Below are 21233 nucleotides of genomic sequence, written 5' to 3' on the forward strand. Positions count from 1 at the left end.
AGTGTGGGAAAGATTTACCAAGTTATTTAGAACATATATCACATATTTTTGTACCAATAATTGAAGATACTTTTGTTTTGGACGATATTAATCAGTTTTACCCAGTTTATTGTAATATAAATGGAATTTAAAAGGAAGTAACGTTTTCCGAGCGCTTCTTGATTTAGTTCAGGAAGTTGTCGTCCAGACCAGTTGTAGAGTATACGAAAAACCTTGAAAAGTTTTCTCAAAAATCAGCTGGAAATCCACGGACCTCAGCATCAAACAGGGTCGCCATGTGGTCAGACTTATCCTAACCATGAGAGGATCTGTCTCGTACAATGGGGGCACCGTGCAAATTAGCTTATAAGACTAATGAATCAGATCCCCAGAAAGGATAATCTCTTTAAAGATTAAAAATCAGCTTTTAAGCCTGATATTACTCAATCCTTGAGATTGACCTTAAAGATTGAGAATTACAAACTCATGGAATTCGATGATATCTAAACTCGAGCTTGAACGAGAAAATACTTTGATCAAAATTAAAACCGATTTGTTTTCTGAAAACCTATTTTCAATGCGTTCATTACCATTGAACGTAAAATCCTGAGAATTCACATGGGATTCATTAGATCACTTGAACCAAATCGGGTGTCAACCGTAAGAACGGTGGTTGCATAGCATGGTCGAAGACAGGATCATGTGCCAGACCGAAAAATTATAGGGTGATCTTTACTATTTCTCCTACAAAGGATAGTAATTGCATCCGACATGTTGTGAACCATGAACAAAAGCATGTCATTAGACATTGCCTTAATAGTTGCTTGTTCAACGCTTTCCTTTACAACCGGACGGTAGTTTACCGAAAGGTAATATACGGAGCAAGTATACTGGACGTGTTGCTTTCCCAATACAAGGTTAGCAAGTGGGTGACACAAAACCGCAAGTTTTGAGCTAAAATTTTCAAATCTGAAACCCACAAAAACATTTTGCAAACACCGGTGAAGGGTTATTCCAGAAAACTTATCTAGGGTAAAAGCTAGATTGAATTTTCAAAAGATCAAATATTTTCATAAAGATCCAATTTCCTAAAGGATCTAAATTTTTATAGTCATATGGAACTGTAAACTACATCGTTACTATCATTGTTCATACCGCCGTATAGAAATTACTGATGTACAAAGTGTGAAGAATAAAGAAGTGATTCAAGTATGTTTTTATTCAAAGTTCTATATTGCTTGAGGACAAGCAACGCTCAAGTGTGAGAATATTTTATAATGCTAAAAACGAACATATATTTCATAGCATTATCCTTCAAGAAAGACAAGCTTTTAGTTGCAATTGTTCTATTTACAAGTGATATTCGTTTAAATATTAAAAGGTGAAGACAAAAGACAGATTCGAAGAATTGAAGAAGCAAATGACCAAAACGCTAAAAAGTATAAAGTACAATCCAAGTGGTTCAATTTATTGATAAGAAACGTCTAAAAGTTACAAGAGTACGAGCCGCGGAACGCAAAGTACAAAATATTAAATCGTACGAAAGGACGTTCGAAAATCCAGAACCGGGACATGAACCAACTATCAACGCGTGACACAACGGACCTAAAATTACAAGTCAACGATGCACATGAATATAATATAATATATATAAAATTATATATATTATATTATATATATTAAAATCGAGCAGCCCACGTTTTAATTGACAAATGAGCTGATCCAGCTGGCCATGCGATCGCATGGCCTGGAAGAGCAATTTCCATGCGATTGCATGGCTGTAACAGTGTGGCCAGGTCTATAAATTGGACGAGTTTTCAGTGAATTATGTACACATATATCCATCAATTATCATCACTCTCTCATTATATATATGTATTTATTTTATAATTATAATTTTAATATTAAGTTAATAATAATAAGGTTATAGTGGAGAATGTTTTAAGTTTGTAAGTCGAAATTCTGTCCGTGTAACACTACGCGATTAATACTCATTGTAAGTTATGTTCAACCTTTTTAAATTAATGTCTCGTAGCTAAGTTATTATTATGCTTATTTAAGCCGAAGTAATCGTGATGTTAGGCTAAATATTAAAGACGGGGTTATTGGGCTTTGTACCATAATTGGGGTTTGGACAAAAGACCGACACTTGTGGAAATTAGACTATGGGCTATTAATGGGCTTTATATTTGTTTAACTGAATGATAGTTCGTTAATTTAATATAGAGATTTACAATTTGACGTATCTATAAATAACCATATACACTCGATTGGACACGATGGGCGGGATATTTATAAGTACTAATAATCGTTCATTTAACCGGACACGGGAATGGTTTAATAGTCAATGGACTCATTAAAATAGGGGTGGATTACATACAAGGACACTTGGTGTAATTGTTAATAAAGTATTAAAACCTTGGATTGCACACAGTCGATAACCTGGTGTAATCATTAACAATGTATTAAAACCTTATTACAGTTTAAGTCCCCAATTAGTTGAAATATTTGACTTCGGGTATAAGGATAATTTGACGAGGACACTCGCACTTTATATTTATGACTGATGGACCGTTATGGACAAAAACCAGATGGACATATCGAATAATCCAGGATAAAGGACAATTAACCCATGGTAATAAACTAAAATCAACACGTCGAACATCATGATTACGAAAGTTTAAATAAGCATAATTCCTTTATTTTATATCTCATCGCACTTTTATTTACTGTCATTTTATTTATTGCACTTTTAATTATCGTACTTTTAATTATCGCACTTTTATTTATCGTCATTTACTTTACGCTTTAAATTAAGTTATATTTATTTTTAATATTTTACATTAGGTTTTAATTGTGACTTAAGACATAAAATCGACAAACCGGTCACTAAACGGTAAAAACCCCCTTTTTATAATAATAATAATAATAATAATAATAATAATAATAATAATAATAATAATAATAATAATAATAATAATAATAATAATAATAATATATAGGGGCAGGATCAATGGGGAAGTAACCAATCGGGGGGAAGCGGGGGGAAGCAAAAAAAAAATTTCGTTTTTTTGAAATTTTTTTTTTCCGGCATCAAGATCACACGAAAATATGAACATTTAGAAGAGATACTTCGTGATGAATGTTATTATTTAGGCGGGAAAACGATCGACAAAAATAACATTCAAGATAATATTGTTCGTGAAGAATATGAACGTTTTTTTTTTCATGTTTTGTGAAGTAAAATTTAGCCCGATTTAGAGTTTAGGGTTTAGGGTTTAGGGTTTAGGGTTTAGGATTTAGGGTTTGGTGTTTTGGGCTTATTCCATAAGCCCAAAACACTAAACCCTAAACCCTAAACCCTAAACTCTAAACCGTTCGTGTTAAAAACTCAATCTAAATCCTAAATCTAAACCCTAAACCCTAAATTTCTAAACCCTAATATCTAAACCCTATAAACCCTAATATCTAAACCCCAATAGCTAAAACCTCAAAATACGCTAGAAAAACACGATAATTGTTATATATTACTTCTTCGAGCGTTTTCCCGCCAAAATAAAAACATTTATCACAAAGTGTCTCTACTAAATGTTCATATTTTCATCTCATCTATAATGTTCGTGAACAAAGTTTTTTCAAAAAATGAAAAAAAAAATTTGCTTCCCCCGTTTCCCCCCGAATGGTTACTTCCCTCTTGATCCTACCACTATATATATATATATATATATATATATATATATATATATATATATATATATATATATATATATATATATATATATATATATATATATATATATATATATATGTATATATATATATATAACTTGGCTAGCTCCCTGCGGAACGAACCGGACTTACTAAAAACTACACTACTTTACGATTATGTACACTGCCTATAGTGTTGTAGCAAGGTTTAGGTATATCCACTCTATAAATAAATAAATAACTTGTGTAAAATTGTATCGTATTTAATAGTATTTCGTAACAAAAATATAACTATTTCGTATACACCTCGCATAACATCACAATCCTGTCTACGTCAAAAGATATGACGAATCTACATTTACTTATTTCACTCTTTTGCGATAACTTCACTCGTACTCTTCACATAATCGAGTTGTTTTATCCATATTACTCAATGACGATAAAACTCTAATTTACAACTCATATGAGTCATGAAAACATACTTATTGTCAGCCATGACCATCCCAATCAAATTTCGGGACGAAATTTCTTTAACGGGTAGGTACGGTGACGACCCGGAAATCTCCGACCAAATTTAAACTTTATTTTTAAATGATTTAATGTTTCTGACACGATAAGCAAAGTCTGTAATGTTGAAATCTCAAAAACTTTGAACTGTGTTCACGTATTCATTTACCCTTCGACTGCTCTCGACGATTCACGGACAATTATGTGTAAATAGATATGTATGAATATATACATATGTGTGATTATTAAATTGAGAAATATTAATAAAACATTTAACAGTTTGGTTGATATGAAAATAAGTTATGAAATTATTATATGACTTAAGAACGTTAACAAAGTATTTGATGAATAATACTTTACGTAAACGTATTAGTTTCAATATGTTTATCGACGGAAATTAAAAGATAATATCAAATGATTGAATTATCATATACAGTGTGATATGATTACGGATCTCAGTAGTAAGGTCCACTATGATTTAAGAAATATGTTCTTTTTAACAGTATTCAGAATAATTGGTAAAGTAATCTACCATTGAGAACAAAGTGTCAAATAACGAAAGTTAGACAAAAGTTAGTAGGGAATTGAAATTTCATAATATCCAATTGATCTATTTTAAATGTACGAAAACATTTTCAGTCTAAAAGAATTCTATTACTAAAACGTTTTATAATGTAATTTAAATATGTGTATAAAACCTAATTAAAGTTTTATACTATATATATTAAATTACAAATACATATAATTATTGATACGAAGATATAAAACGTAATATGATATATTTCGAAAGATTAGTACATTTTACAACATGTCAAGAAGTAGAATTTTAAAGTTATTATCATTATCTTTTATTGTTATAAATCTTAGGAATTACATATAACTATTAGAGTGTCACGTCTTCTTTAAAAACGAATATAACTTTATAAATATAACCACTTTCAACAAATTGTTACCAAGCCATTTTAATAAAGATAAAAGGTTTTAACGTTATCTTAAAAATTTAGTATCTTTCTAGAAACCTTTTGACAAATTACAAATGATAACGGTTCGTGATTTAATATAAATAAATAACTTGCAACGTGTAATTAAAAACGTGTTTATATATATTTTGAATTAATTTATAAACAATATTAGTATTCGATTAGTAATAAGAATATTTGACGAGTTAGAGTAAATGCTAGTACATAAATGATTCATACCAATTTATGTTATATTAGGAAAATGATTTTTAAATTAGATAATAAACTTTGAAATATAATTAGTTGAAAAACTAAATAATATCTTATTAAATAAATATCTCTAATATATATAAATTTATATTTCTATATGAAAATATATATTTTGCAAAGTGATAAAATATAATAATGAAAATAAGAATTAGGGAAATGGCCCCTAATTGACGCGAATCCTAAAGATAGATCTATTGGGCCTAATAACCTCCATTCATGTCTATGGATGACTTTAGTACTTCGAGATTATTATTATACAGACGTCGATGTCTGTGGGGATATTCTATGCATTATGGTTAATGTCAGTTACCAGGTGTTCAATTCATATGAATGATTTTTATGCAGATGGCTATATGCATGCATGATGTTTATGAGAAATAGAAATATGAAATCTCGTGGTCTATTAAAAATGATGGAAATGAATATTGATGATAAACTAATGAACTCACAAACCTTTTGGTTGACACTTTAAAGCATGTTTATTCTCAGGATTGAAAGAAATCTTCCGCTGTGCATTTGCTCATTTTAAAGATATTACTTGGAGTCATTCATGGCATATTTCAAAGACGTTGCATTCAAGTCGTTAAGTTCATTAAAGATTATGATTAAGCAAATGACAGATTAGGTCATTTATAGTTGGATATTATGAAATGGTATGCATGCCTATCAACTTTCGATGAAATGAAAGTTTGTCTTTTAAAATGAATGCAATGTTTGTAAAATGTATCATATAGAGGTCAAATACCTCGCAATGTAATCATATGTTATTGTATTCATCCTTATGGATTAGGACGGGTCGTCTCATATTCTCAGTCTAAAAATATAGATTTCAAAGGTATTTAATAAAACAGTTGTAAAAACAGCGCATGTATTCTCAGTTCGAAAAATATAAAGAGTAAAAGGGAATCAAATGAACTCACACATATAATTAGTGTAAAACAGTTATTAAAACTATGCATGAATTCACAGTCCAAAAATGTAATGAGTAAAAGGGAACAAATGAACTCACGATACGATATTTTGTAGTAAAAATATGCATACGACGGAACTGAACAATGCAGGGTTGGCCTCGGATTCACGAACCTATATCAAGTATATATATTAACACGTATAATTGTAATCGAACAAATTTATATATAATTAGTGATATGAATTTTATATTAAAAATTATAGGTTTCCTTAATAAATTAAATATATTCATTTTATATAAAAATATTAATATTGTTAAGTTATATGTATTGAGTATAGTTTTAATAATTATTTGATAAATTAATAATATTAAATAAAAAGTAGTATTATCTTTTAATAATAATAGTAGTAAAATTAGTAAATAATAATACTACTACCTTAAAAAAAAAAATAACATTATGTCATATGCCGGGCTCGAACCCAAGACCTATCACTTAACACCAACACTCAAAACCATCCCTCTGTTTCTGCATTTCTATTTTAATTATAACTTTATACTCTTTTTACTTAATTTTCGTTTTCATCTTCTTCTTCGTAATCATAAACTACCATTATTATTCCATGTATTATTATCTCGTTCGCTTGTCATCAACTTCCTCAATCATCATCGTTATCAACCACATGAACATGATCATCATCATCAAATCATTATGATCTTAACCATCATCATATTATTACTTATTCATCATCATCAATATCATCATCTATATCATCACCTATATCATCATTTATATCATCATAGATAGATCATAGCATCACCATCATCCTGTATTATCATCATCATCATCCTATTATTACCTCATCATTATCTTAATCTTAACTTTATCATTATCATCACAATATCATCGTCATTTTCATAATTCGTGAATCTGTTAACTGAATCTATTTTCACTAACATTGGATCATTATCTTATATATTGGATCGTTATGTTTTATATTGGCCCGATCTTATAAGGCCCATTTAGCCTACTAGCCCACGAGATTCTTTTTACCCTACTAGTCCATGATATTTAGTCTACCAGTCCACGAAAATTATATGTATCTGCTTATTTACATAGGTATACCGCCATGAGTTTATCAATCATATTGTACAACGGATTAAAGTTACAGATTTCGTTATAATCATAATCATATTACGTATCCTCATCATCATTTTTTTTTTTATAATTGTCATCACCATCACTACTAATTTAGTATCATAATCGTTTTCTTTTAACACCACCATGATCAACTTTATCATCTTTTACTGGTTATCTTTGTATTTAATGAATGTGTTAGTACCACTTTAACTTAATGGCAGACAAGAGTTATATTATAAAAATATATAAAAAATTTCATTCACATCGGTTATATTTATATAAAAATAATAATATGACTACCTGTGAAACGTGTAATTGTCAATTTCCTTTTCTTAACTGTTTCGTGACAGAAGATAAACGCAGCAGCAGCATGGAACTATTTTGAGTTGGTGAATCGGTGAACAAAACAGAAAGTTGTAGTAGGGTAGCAATAAAAATTATATATATAGGAGGTGATGGTTCGGTTGTGTTATTCAGGTTGAAAGAAACAGAAAATAGTTAGAAGTGGATTTGGATTTGTGGTGGTTCAAACAATGGTGAAGGAGGGTGACGGGTTTAGAGGGTTTAAGGTGATTCTTGGTGGTGAAATGGTGGCGGTTAGCTGCAGGAAAAATAGTAATAAAGGGGTGATGGTACACGATGGTTTTCAAACAGAAAAATAAGAAGTAGCTGTTGGTGTCGATTGTGGTGTTGAGTTGCTAGACAAGGAAGATGGTGGAGATTTAAAATGGTGGAAGTAAGGGTGGTGTTGATGGGTGAAAGGTGGTGGCGACAATGAGGTGGTGATGGGTGTCGGGTGTACATGAGAAAGAAGGTGATTCACGAATGAAACAAGAAACTAGTTGTAGGTTCGGTGGGTGTAGAAAAGGCTTTATCAAGTGGGTTTCATGTTGGTGATCAGATTAAAGAATAAGTTGAAGGTGGTTAAATGAGTTCCAAAATAAAAAGGGTTGTTCATGGTAGATGGTGGTTTTGGGATTGAATTTGAATAAAAACAAGAACACTAGGGTGGCGTTTGATGGTGTTCATAGGTGGTCGATTCATGTTAAAAAGCAAGATATTACCCATTAACTCGTTTGACACGTTTTTCCTTTTTATTCGATGGTGATTCAAAGTGGCAGTTGGAAGAGGGTGGTGGTTCGTGAGTCTTGGTTGGAGATGGTGGTGATCGACATGGTGAGGATGGCGGATGGTAGTGTTAGAGAGGGTGATGGTTGTTTGGTTTCGGTTGCTCACCAGAAGAGATAAAGAATCAAAGTAAATGGGTTGTGTGGTTTTTGTGGGTGATATATCCTCCACATAATATGTACATATATATAATATAGATGATAGAGGATAGATAGATATAAGTTAAAAGTAATAACAGTATTCTAAATTATATGTCTAAATATCCCATGTGCAGAAAGACGAAAACAAGTCACCTTACCTTTTTCCAATTAATAATTCTCTCGTGAATGTTGATTGTTTCTATCCTACCGACAGTTTTCACGGACTGTGTATCGTGCACTATTTGAAATCAGTGGCGGATAAAAGTCTTCGGAAAAATTCCAAATTTTTACAATAATTATATTTATTTATTTAAGTCATTTTGGTATAAAATTCGATCATTAACTATTTAAAATTATTAAATAAAAATTAACTCACTCTCCACTCTCGATCCCGGATAAAAAAAATTAAAACTTAACAAATAGTTCCTAAATACATATTTAATAAGTCTATAAATTATATAACTCATTTTCGAATCACCGTTTATTTTAAAATCATATAAGTTTGAATTAAACTTGCTTAATTAACCAACGAATGATGAACGAGTGCTACTATCGTTTACAGAATGAATTCGATACCAAATATATATATTGAATATACTTTATATATGTTTTTTTTAATAATAAATTTTATTATTACTTATATCATTTTATTTTACAAAATTAATTCTAATAACTACATAATATAATATTTCAAATTATATTAAAATATACATATACACATTTTTAAATATATATGTATCTATTTACATATAGTTGTTCGTGAATCGACGGGAATGGTCGAAGGTCAATTGAATATATGAAACAGTTCAAAAAATTTTAGAATCAACCTAACATACTTTGCTTATCGTGTCAAAAATATTAAATCGTATCGAGAGTTTGATTTAAAATTAGTCGAAATTTTCCGGGTCGTCACATATTAAGAGAGTGATTACAATCACATTTAACAAAGCATCTCTCAGTCTACCTATGTCTGTTTTGAGGTCGAACGGAGACCACTACATACAACATAAATACTTGTATGTATAAGGATACAAACATAAATCTACACTATATGCTCTAACCGATTTAAGCCTACGGAACGATGTCTTTGTTAACCAATCTAACACTATATGCACACCAACCGATTTAAACCGGGTAGGTTGCACTCAAGGCTTAGACTAATCATATATAAGCATAAGTTTATCTTTTGGCTGAAAAAATGAAAGTAACTTACAAATTTCTTGACAAAGGATACACATTATATGTCTATTTTAGAGTAGTTGTACCTTCAAAAAAGCAAATATTCTTAGACAATACAGATAAGTTAGATAATCAATATGATTAATATGAAAAACTGCAAAATACCTCCAAGTAATCAGTAATATATATATACACTAAAACAATTTGCATTCACGTTAATACCTGATTGGAATCGAAATTGAATAATAAGATTGATATGCCAAATAGAACCCTAAATTAATACCCAAGTGTAGATAACAAACAATAAAGTCAAATTCGTTTATCGAATTCGATAATAACAAACCTGCAGCAGCATCGAACAATGTTTGATGATGAACACAATCTTCAATTAAATCAGATTTACTTACCCGTTTGAATGATTTGGCCTTTTTGTTAGATATTGACGTTGATTTTGTTCGCCCTAATTCCGCATCTCTGATAGAAAAAAACCCTGAATAGCGATGGAGAAGGAAGGAAGAAATCATCAACAAACAAACCTGAGGATCAACGATGAAGAAGATGAGAAATCGCCAGAAGATTGGAAAACTGGTGCTGGGGCGTTTTTTGTTAATTAGCAGGAAAAAAAAAGTCGAGTAATGTGTTTAATTTGGGACACGCGTCAGATGTAGGGAATTGGAGAATTTTTTAATTCAAAATTCTGACAAAAAGGTATTTTGTGAGGTTGAATAAGGAGCCGACACGTGGCGGATTTATGTATGAGATTTATGAATTTAATTTTTTAATTCAAAATTCTGACAAAAAGGTATTTTGTGAGGTTGAATAAGGAGCCGACACGTGGCGGATTTATGTATGAGATTTATGAATTTATGAATATGAATATGAATATGAATATAAATATGAATATGAATATAAAAGATGCAATTACATCACATATAGCATATACATACGGTTGAACCCACAACATCACCATTTGGTATTATGTGTAAAATTATAAACGGTTTACTTTTTTATTGTATAAATAACTCACCTAAACCTTGCCAAAACATGCACAAGAGTATGGTACTATATAACTACATACATACATTATTTGTTTCTCTTGGTATATATGTTTGTAAGAAAATGGTTACTCATCACACAACAACTTTCATATAAACAATAGGATTCAACCAATGAATAAATAATTACACAAAAAAAACAAGTAGTTGATACACACTCTGCAACCATATCATTCTCAAATCCAAAAATAAAATGAGATATATAACATCAATGAATGACATGAGAATCAATATCCAATTCCTTTCTTGTTTTCCCTACAAAAAGGTCTTTAGATTTGATTAATCCAGGTATTAGTCCAATCATTGTAGTAACAGATGACTGAGCCACTGCATCATGTCGTCCAAGTGAAACTATGGTCATGGCTGAACTCGGCTTGTAACTCGACATCTTGCTTTCATTTCCTCCCCTTATCAGCAACTTTAAGTTTTTTGCTGCAACCAATGCATGTTTTTTAGCAAAATAACCTTGTTTCATTTCCTGTCATTAACATACATGTTTTAATTAATGCTTTCTATGAATACAAAATTGTAATTATAATATTTGAATATACGTTGGGCAACTTTTGAATCTGTTTAAATAGGTAAAAGGTAGAAGGTTTTCCCTGTTCGGGCTACCGAGAGGGCGAATTCAGCCCCATACTCTGATGTATGCAGCCCATCAGGATTACTCTCTTGCTGTTTCCAACCCATCCTTGGCCACCACTAAATATTTCTCCTAGACAGGATTCGAACCTGAGACCTCTTGCAAAGGAACTCAGGGCCCCAACCACTGGGCTATCTTTATCAAAATCAAAAAACTAATTACCCATTTGACCGGTGCAGAAAAAGTATAATGACCCAAATAGACCCATTTTCCCTTACATATGGGTCAAAATTACAACCCATATTGCAAGTGGTAGCACCTTACCTTGATATCAGTAATATCTCCAACGGCAAAGATATTTTTGCGGCCCTTGACTCTAAAATACTCATCAACAATCAAACTACCATTAAAATCAAAGTTATCCTTTAAAATAGTATTCTTAAGCCAAGATGTAGCCAACGGGTTCCCAGTGCATAAAAAATGACAATCTGCTTTGATAGTTTCACCTGCTGAAGTTTTATACAGTTTGGTTCCATCCGAAACATCATCTAAATTTACAGTTTGCTCCAGTTTTACTTCAACACGTTTCGAAACGAGCCAATCAAGTGTCTTTTTAGAAGCTTTCGGTCCAAGAAATTCAAGTAACCGGTACCCGTTATGCACTAATGTTACTTTCTTTTCTGGAAAATCAACTGCAATTTCTCCTGCAAGTTCTACTCCAGTAGGTCCACCTCCAACGATCAAAATTGATTGAGCAGCTTTTATTTTTGAATTTTCTGCCATGAATATAACAAGGAACACATCAGCCTGAAACATATAAGTGAAGAGTTGTAAGATTGATTCTGGGTTTGATTTGATTTGTTCTCGATTAATAGTTCAGTTGACTGTTCACATGATGTATCATTTGAGTGATTAAATATGAAATTTAATTGGTTAAATTGTATGCGTTAGTATTATCTTCTTCCATGCACACTATAAGCCATTTTAACTAGAGGTAGTAGTATACTCAGTGTTGTAAACGACATCCGTTGTGACGCCGGTTGCGGCGTTTTGGTGGCTAGCTCGTCTTGACCCCGTCCCGTCTTCTAATAAGTCAGTCAATGGTCAAAAGTCAGGTCAAATGCGGAAAAGGTCGGGTCAACGCCGGTCAAAAGTTCGGTTAAAATTGGTCAAAAGTCTGTCAAATTGATCAAAATTGACGTAGTTTAGTGTTACTTTTATGTATTATATTAACAATAATAGCGATTATAGGTACAAACTGGTCAACAAAGGTTTTTAGGCCTTAAAATAAGTGTATATGTATATTTATATATATAAAAGTCAACACGTCCGTCTAGACTCTCTCGACACCCTTCTTGACCCCATTTCGACGTTTTAAGGTCCCGACCGTCTCGACCCCATCTCGTGTCTTTTTCAACCTTGAGTATACTTATGCAAATGGGTCAACTGGCCAATGGCCAACTAGGGATGTATTCTATGAGTAGCGAGTCAAACGGGTTGGATTATAACCTAACCTGACCCGTACAAAATCATTTTTGATGTGAATTACTTGTGACCCGTTACCCGACCCACATAAGCAATCCACTAATTATGACTGTTAGCTGCACCCTCTTCTTTGTTTAATAAACCATGTGTTATATTATATATATATATATATATATATATATATATATATATATATATATATATATATATATATACATATATATATATATATATATATACAATTATAACATTGACATTGCAGTTTTAAAGAATATTTTGATTCTCAAAGGACCTTCCTACAAAGGAGAAATTTTGGTGAAGAAATTATTACAAAATCATTTCAGGTTAAAAAGATAGTGATTTGGGTTAAAATTACCACCTCTATTGATATGGGTTGAAATTGTTTTTACCTGCTTGGTATTGTTTAAGTCTGTCAGCTCTGGCTTTTGGTGCAAATGGGTCCACATGACCAGTAGCTATAACAAGATAGTCATAGGGGACCAACCGACCCTCGGATGTAAGGACTTCAGAATCCCGTATTTCAATGACATCGGATACGATGAGACGTGAACCCGTTAAGTAGTGTTTATGCAGGATTAAAGATCGTTCGCCGAAACTAGGTTCCACCATTCCTCTTAAGCTTGCCCATGGAATCTCTAAATATTCCTTCCTGTTTATACATGTTAAATATAAGCCAAGAAACTAACCACTTTGTAGTTGCTATATTAAAGAATTTTCTCATATAAGTACAGTTTCCTATTACTTACAATTCGAATGCTATTGATCACAATTAAATAACCTGTACACCGTAAGTTAAACTAAACCGGCTTAATTTTAAAGGCATGACCCCAAAGTGTAGTACACAGGGGTTGAACTTGGGTCTGAACTAGAGATTACCAAGTCCCCGCCACTAGGCTACCCTCGGGGTTTAAATTGAATCGGCTAACTTCTCCAACATATATAAACACCATGTAGTTAGTTTGGTTTGGTTCTAGTTATTATCATGTAGTTTTTGATTTAGTATTGGTTTGTTTGTTTTAAGGTTTTTCCGGTTATTAGGGGAGGCTCGTTTATCGGTTTATAGATAGTTATGTTTAGATGGTTGTTTTGAAGATGCGAGTTTCCCCATTTTTCTGTGTTTTTGTATTCTCTGTTGAGGGCGTTTTCCTTTGGAAAACAACCTCGTTTCTATATGAGTTTTAGCTATTTTGCAAAAAAAACAAATAAACAAAAAACATATATATAAACACCAGTTTCATTCAAATATGAATTGAATGTACTATTAATGACTTGGTTTTCAAATTCAACTGTAAGACAAATTTAAAGACATTGGACATATTCATGATGATTTTTAGCTTTCAAAAATTAGTTTGCTTAATTAACCATCTAGCTTGTTTGAGTGTGCCTCATTTATTAACAAATTATTGATCCATAGAAATAAGATTATAGAATATTTTTAATCCAGCATATAAGGTAACAAGATTAAATTTGCAACTTTTCAGCTCCAAGAAATATATAAGATCATTTCTGAGAAACAAGATGAAGGAAATATTCATACGTACGGATCAATTAGTGTAAGATTTCCATGAAACTGTAACGATTTAGCAACGTATGATCCAGCAATTCCGCCACCAATAACCACCACTTTCTTCCCACCTGAGGCACTTTGATTCGCCATCAAACGAATGACTTAGATCTAGGAACCTGCAAGTCTTGTTCTATACGGATTGATGCAACTAAGTTGACCATTAATATAATTATAAGTGTCATATATAATAATGTTATATATATAGGGGAAATTAAAATGTATATTCTAATGAGAGTATATTGGATCGTGCAAGAAAAAGAGTTGATTCAGTGTTATTAACTATGAATGAGTCGAGAAGGTGGCAATGGTTTTACTTGCTCTTATGTCACGCTATGTCAACGCCTTTACAAAGTCTTATCATCAAATGAACACTTGTTTTGTTAATACACATTTTTTTTATATTTGCCAAATTTCTAAAAACGAGTAATACACGGTTAAAACACAATTTCATATTAAAACGAGTAATACACGGTTAGGTCTAAACCCAAGTTGTGATGTGACATGGTTCAGTGGTTGGTGGTCTGCCTCCTTGACGGGAGGTCAGGAGTTCGACCTTTGTTGGCTACATATTAAAAACACAATTTCATCTCTGTCGTCTGTCATGAAGTATTCACCCATGACATATTTTCCATATCGTTTGGGGGGTAAAGGGGAGGGGGGTTTTACTTGACTGTGCCCTTGGATCGGTTTCAAGGTTTTCGCCCGGGCAACGATGGGGGCGAGGTTATTATCGATGCATCGGCATAGTCGAAACGGGAGATGATCGCAACGGGTGGTTTAGTCCCCCTCGAGTGATCCCAATCGCTGTCAAAAAGAGATGATCGCAACGGGTGGTTTAGCCCCACCCCCACTCCCCCCCCGAGTGATCTCAATCGCTTTAAAAAAAACACGGTTTGTGTGTTGCTGCGAAAAATAATTCCGCTAATGCCTTAAACATCGTTTCAGTTTTAGAGATGACTATGTAGTTACACTATACACACTAAAGACTGTTCCAATGATTCATAGTTATAATACATATATCGATGATTGTACAACTCTTTTAAAATTAAAAGTAAGGAAAACTAAAATATATAAACCTTTTAAAAAAATTAAGAAGGTTTGAAAGTAATAAACTAAATATATTAAAGTTTGGTTTGAGTAGTATGGGGTGAGATTCAACTTGGGGTACTGACAACTCAGGTTCAATTTACTCCAACAGATAGTTTTCAACCTTTGATGGTACTGTCAACGTTAATGTAATTCCGCTAATGCCTTAAACATCGTTTCAGTTTTAGAGATGACTATATAGTTACACTATACACACTAAAGACTGTTCCAATGATTCATAGTTATAATACATATATCGATGATTGTACAACTCTTTTAAAATTAAAAGTAAGGAAAACTAAAATATATAAACCTTTTAAAAAAATTAAGAAGGTTTGAAAGTAAAAAACTAAATATATTAAAGTTTGGTTTGAGTAGTATGGGGTGAGATTCAACTTGGGGTACTGACAACTTAGGTTCGATTTACTCTAACAGATAGTTTTCAACCTTTGATGGTACTGTCAACGTTAATGTAATTTGGAAAGGTCTCTGAGGGTTTTTCCCGACCTTCGATGGTACTGCCAACATCGTCGCGAATTTGGTTTCCTCTTTACGCGTGTGTGAGTGACAAATGAGAGTATTCGATGTCGATATCGCCGTTAAAAAAATGTAAAGATGCACATGGTTGAAAAATAGAATAATAATAATAATAATCTAAATAATAAGTTAAATGATACATGTACATATCTTATTATTCTTTTTATTAAACGACAATGAATGACACCGAAAACTACAATGTACTGGGTATCTTTTTGTGTAACTAGTGGTAAAGTAAAGTAGTAGTAGTAAAGCAATAGTAATGTAATACAAGTGTAATTCATTGTAATGACTAATGGGAATATGAATTCGCATCAAGTTTGAAAAACTTACTCTTGAGTCGATAAAACTTGTAATTTAAATAATCATGAAATAATTCATGATTATTTCACTAATTATTACTGAGTACTTTTTTAAAATAATAGTATACTAATATATAGTTAAGTTATGGTTATAGTTATATTATATACTAGTTTTATGAGCTCGTACCTTGCACGCCATTTATATAAATTAGTAGTCGATAACATTAATATTGATACTTATCTAATGTATAATACAAATACAATTACAATAAATAATATTTTATTACAAATAACATTTGTATCGAAAACATTAGTATTGAATATACTAACACACATATTATGAGCTCTTCCGTTGGAATAATTTTAACTTCAATTGAAAAATTATCGCTAAAACACCAAACATGAGCCCCTAAAAATTTATTTTAAAACTGATCGTTAAAAATAAAATTTTATGTACATTTTCTAATTTTATTTGTTTTTAGTACAAACTAATTTATTATGTCAAATTAAAAAGAGCAGACATACATATAAATATCTATAAGGATTATCAAATTATCATTTTAACTTCAATTGACAACTTGAGCCCGTGCGTTTACATAATATCTACAAATATTATATTAACGTAATTTTTTAAATTTTTGCACAAACTGTAAATTAATTTTATATTATAAAAAATTTCATCCTTAAATAATATATTATAATGTTAATAAAGAAATATCTATTTTATAACTTTTACGATAATAAAACATTGTAATGATATTCAATATATGACCATTTATATATATATAATTATCAATATTTATATTAAATAAATGCATTGTTTAAAATAATAATATTATGATCATACAAAACAATTTTAATAATAATCTATACCTATAATATATAATATTATTAATTAATATAATTATTACATATATTGTTGTTAATATTAATATAATACTATATGATAATATAATATAATATTTTAGGTAGTAAAATTTATATATTAAATAAAATTAGAAAATCTAATAATTTAATTACTGTATGGAAATAATTTATAAGCTGATATGTAGCAAGAATAAAGAAGGAGTTGACACGTAGTAAGAATTAATCGGGAATTGACACGTAAAATTATTATTACACATTTTATATAATGTAATATAGATGATAGATGATTATTATACATAATATTAAGATCAACTTCCTCAATAGATATTATTAGTTAAATAATATAAAATTTTGTTACTATTCTATTTTAAAAGATAAGAATCTTATAGGTTGTATGTGATCAACTTTTAAATTGTGTTAATATTAAATATAATCCTTTCTTCGTGCACAAAATATTAGTAGCATATAATTTCTAACTTATTCTATTTATTATATGAAAAATAATACAAAAAACACAGTTTAATAAGAATGTGAGTTTTAAAGTTAGAGAAATAGTTATTTTAATACGACTTTATGTAGTATAGTGAATAGTGATTGTGATGGTTCAAATAGGTATGTGCATGGTACGGTTCCGTCTCAAACTAATTCGGTTTGGTTCTGTCCCGAGTCTCAAATTAATGAAAAAAGTCGTACCGAAGACCGTACCAAATAATTTCGGTTCGGTTCCATGATTTTCGGTTCGGTTCTTGGGAAAGAACTGTCCCACTTGAGTACACTCATCATTGACTATTGGAATTGCGATCACAGCCGGTCTGCTTTTCAAGAGAGGTAGCAAAAACGTCTATTTTCATTTGACATGCATAACATATATCATCCTACATGTGTTTTTTTTATGAACATCTATTTTCATTAGACTATTATTATAAATAATATTAAAGAGTACACAATTAAGCACAACTACATGAATAAATGAAAAAGTGTATGCAATGATCTCAAAACAAAGATACAAAAGGCAAATGAAAACATCATCTTAAATGAAAACACCATCTTAAAGTGTTACTCTTTCTATTTGATGATTTAGTAAACACAACATGAAAAAATACAATAAGAAGACAATAATAGTAGAAACTATTTGTTAAATTATAGATGGATAAATGTACATATTTCGGTCCGGTCCGATTCCCGTTTCTTCGGGTTCGGTCTGTACCGTATCGAGGACCGAAATATATGAAATTTAAGGACCATGGACCGTACCAAAACTCCTCGGTCCGATTCGATTCCGGTCCTCAATTTTTTCGATTTTTTTCCGTACCATGCATATCCCTAGTTCCAAACTTTTTTTAATCATGCCTCTAAAATTTTTCGTTTCTTTCTTTTCAAGACAAAATATATAAGGTAAGCCCATACTTGTTATGAAAGCTAAAACTTATAAACGTAAATATTTTTCTTGTACAACAATTATGAATTTAAATAAATAAATATTAATATTAATATTAGAGAAAACGCAACATTGCAACCAAGAGAGAGAGAGAGAGAGAGAAACAGGGGGCTGCAGTTCGTCAAAACTAAAAACACTTTTTTTTTACTGCAAAAAAAAAAAAAAATATATATATATATATATATATATATATATATATATATATATATATATATATATATATATATATACTAGTAGGTTTCTTAGTTTTGCACGGCCCATAAAGCAAGTAATATACCGAGTAATAGGTTATAAGTTGAAAGAAACTAATCGCTATCAGTATAATCAATATCCATCAATAAAGATACTCCGTACTTGAAATTATTATGTTATAAAATCGTTTCAACAAAAAGTAATGAGGATGCATTTTAAATTAACGTCTTTGTTCCAATATCAATGCAAGCACAATCCTCTTACATGTAATATACATGCACCTCCACATGATTATTCATAACTCTTTGATTTACGCCTATTTCGACAGATAAGGGGTGGCAACTTCAACCCAATTAACTGTAACAGAGATGTTCTTTACTCTGACTTCTTTATTATACACATAAATATAATATAATGATCCATAAAACCGCGAATTTACTATCCGATGGTGCCACTCAATAGTCTTCTCAATTCTCCTTTTGGCCACCCATTCAAACTTTATAAATACGAAGAGTTAGATCGTTTGCTCTCTTCTTTGTTCCTTTATTCTTCTCAAGACATGTGACCTCCAAACCTTAAGGCATAATTGGATGTTCCTGAACATTAAAGGGATCAAGTACTTTTAAGGCGGTTTTTGAAAGTTTGGTATATAGACCTTGAAACATCTTCATCTTCGTAAGCATTAGTAATCCATGACAAATACAATGATTAATAATATTGGATTTGAAATGAAGTTTGTTTGATGAGATGCTTGTATAACTGTTAAATTATTAATGGTTTTTCTAGACTAGTCTAGACTTTAACTAAATTTAGTAATATTAGATATTTATGTAGATGTAACTAGAAGTTAAGTAAAGAAAGATAGCTAGTAAAATATCAGACATCTGGAAACATTAACCGACATAAGAATAAGAAAGCCTATAAATAGGCACTACTATTGCAAAGTGGATACATACAACTACAAAACAATTCTATCAATAAAAAACTATTTCTCTAAATCAGAAGTCTCTCTTCTAATATAAATATTCCTATAATACTCTTAACATAAACTATTCAATCACAATTAAATTAATTAAAAACAAACAACTCTAACAAGTGGTATCAAGAGTCATATTGGGCGTTGTTCGAGTACACCATGACTACAGTTGGTGCACACAATATTCCCGTCCCCATCTTTGATGGCGACAACTATGATTTTTGGAGCATCCGAATGAAGACATATTTTCAAGCACAAAGCTTGTGGGATATTGTCGAAGTCGGGTTTACAAATTCAAAAGACGACGAAACTCTGTCCGCGGAAGAACAGGAAAAATACAACAAAAATGTTGTAAGAAATGCTGCCGCTCTAGGTTACATCCAACAAGCCTTGACGCCGTCTATCTTTCCACGAATCATGGGAGCCACGTCAGTCAAGGAGGCGTGGAAGATCCTTCAAGAAGAATTTCAAGGTGAGATCCGTCAAACTTCTAACTCTCAGAAGAGATTTTGAAAATTTAAATATGAAAAAGACTGAGACCGTAAAAGATTACTATTCTAGAATTAAAGAAATAGTAAATCAAATGAGAGCCTATGGAGATAACATAACTGATAAGAGGATCGTATAAAAAATACTTATCAGCATGATTGAAAAATACGATCATGTCATTACCGCTATTGAAGAGTAAAAAGACATCGAGACTCTGTCAGTAACGGAATTAATTGGCTCTCTTGAAGCATATGAGGCTAGACTGAGTCGGCGTAGTGAAAACTCACTTGAAAGTGCCTTTCAGTCTAAACTCAAATTACGGTCTCAAAAATATAATAATGGGGGGAAAAGAAATTTTGAAGAAAAATCAAAAGGAGGAGAAAAACCCAGAACCGGGTTCGATCAAAGAAGGAACGGTCACCCTCCATGTGGTATTTGCAAAAAGACAAATCACTTGGAGAAGGATTGTTTTCACAAAGGGAAGCCACAATGCAATAACTGCAAAAGATTTGGGCATCTTGTAAAAGATTGCCGTTTAAAACAAAATCATCGAGCTAACTTCACGGAAGAAAGTGAAGATATACCGGAGAACAAAAATCAGCTATTCTATGCCTGCCATGTCGCAAATAAACAGATGGGCGATACTTGGTTGATCAACAGTGGGTGCAGCAACCACATGACGGGAGATGAAAAGTTATTTGATAGTATCAACACGTT

The 21233-nt window shown here is 31.3% G+C and overlaps 1 protein-coding gene across 2 annotated transcripts; it reads right to left on the reverse strand.

Moving 5' to 3' along the window:
• Positions 1–11125: 11125 nt before the first annotated feature.
• LOC139862191 (uncharacterized) lies at positions 11126–14804 on the reverse strand. 2 transcript variants are annotated; one of them, XM_071850749.1, is made up of 4 exons: positions 14604–14804; positions 13452–13711; positions 11881–12332; positions 11126–11451 (listed from the first exon to the last, which is right to left on the reverse strand). In XM_071850749.1, exons 1-4 carry the CDS (start codon positions 14717–14719, stop codon positions 11182–11184), a joined length of 1098 nt encoding a protein of 365 aa, XP_071706850.1. In that variant the 5' UTR covers positions 14720–14804; the 3' UTR covers positions 11126–11181. The 2 variants fall into 2 exon arrangements, with proteins under 2 accessions (XP_071706850.1, XP_071706851.1); XM_071850750.1 differs by having other exon boundaries at positions 14600–14715.
• Between the last annotated feature and the right edge of the window lie 6429 nt (positions 14805–21233).

Source organism: Rutidosis leptorrhynchoides, chromosome 8 (assembly GCF_046630445.1).
Source record: "Rutidosis leptorrhynchoides isolate AG116_Rl617_1_P2 chromosome 8, CSIRO_AGI_Rlap_v1, whole genome shotgun sequence".
NCBI lineage: Eukaryota > Viridiplantae > Streptophyta > Magnoliopsida > Asterales > Asteraceae > Rutidosis > Rutidosis leptorrhynchoides.

What these genes read in the sequence shown, in the direction of transcription:
- LOC139862191 (XM_071850749.1), bottom strand. Translation starts at nt 14,719, where the DNA reads ATGGCGAATCAAAGTGCCTCAGGTGGGAAGAAAGTGGTGGTTATTGGT. An exon ending in AATCTTACACTAATTGATCC is followed by an intron (nt 13,712 to 14,603) that starts GTACGTATGAAT and finishes ATGTATAAACAG; the next exon opens with GAAGGAATATTTAGAGATTC. An exon ending in GAGATATTACTGATATCAAG is followed by an intron (nt 11,452 to 11,880) that starts GTAAGGTGCTAC and finishes TGTTAATGACAG; the next exon opens with GAAATGAAACAAGGTTATTT.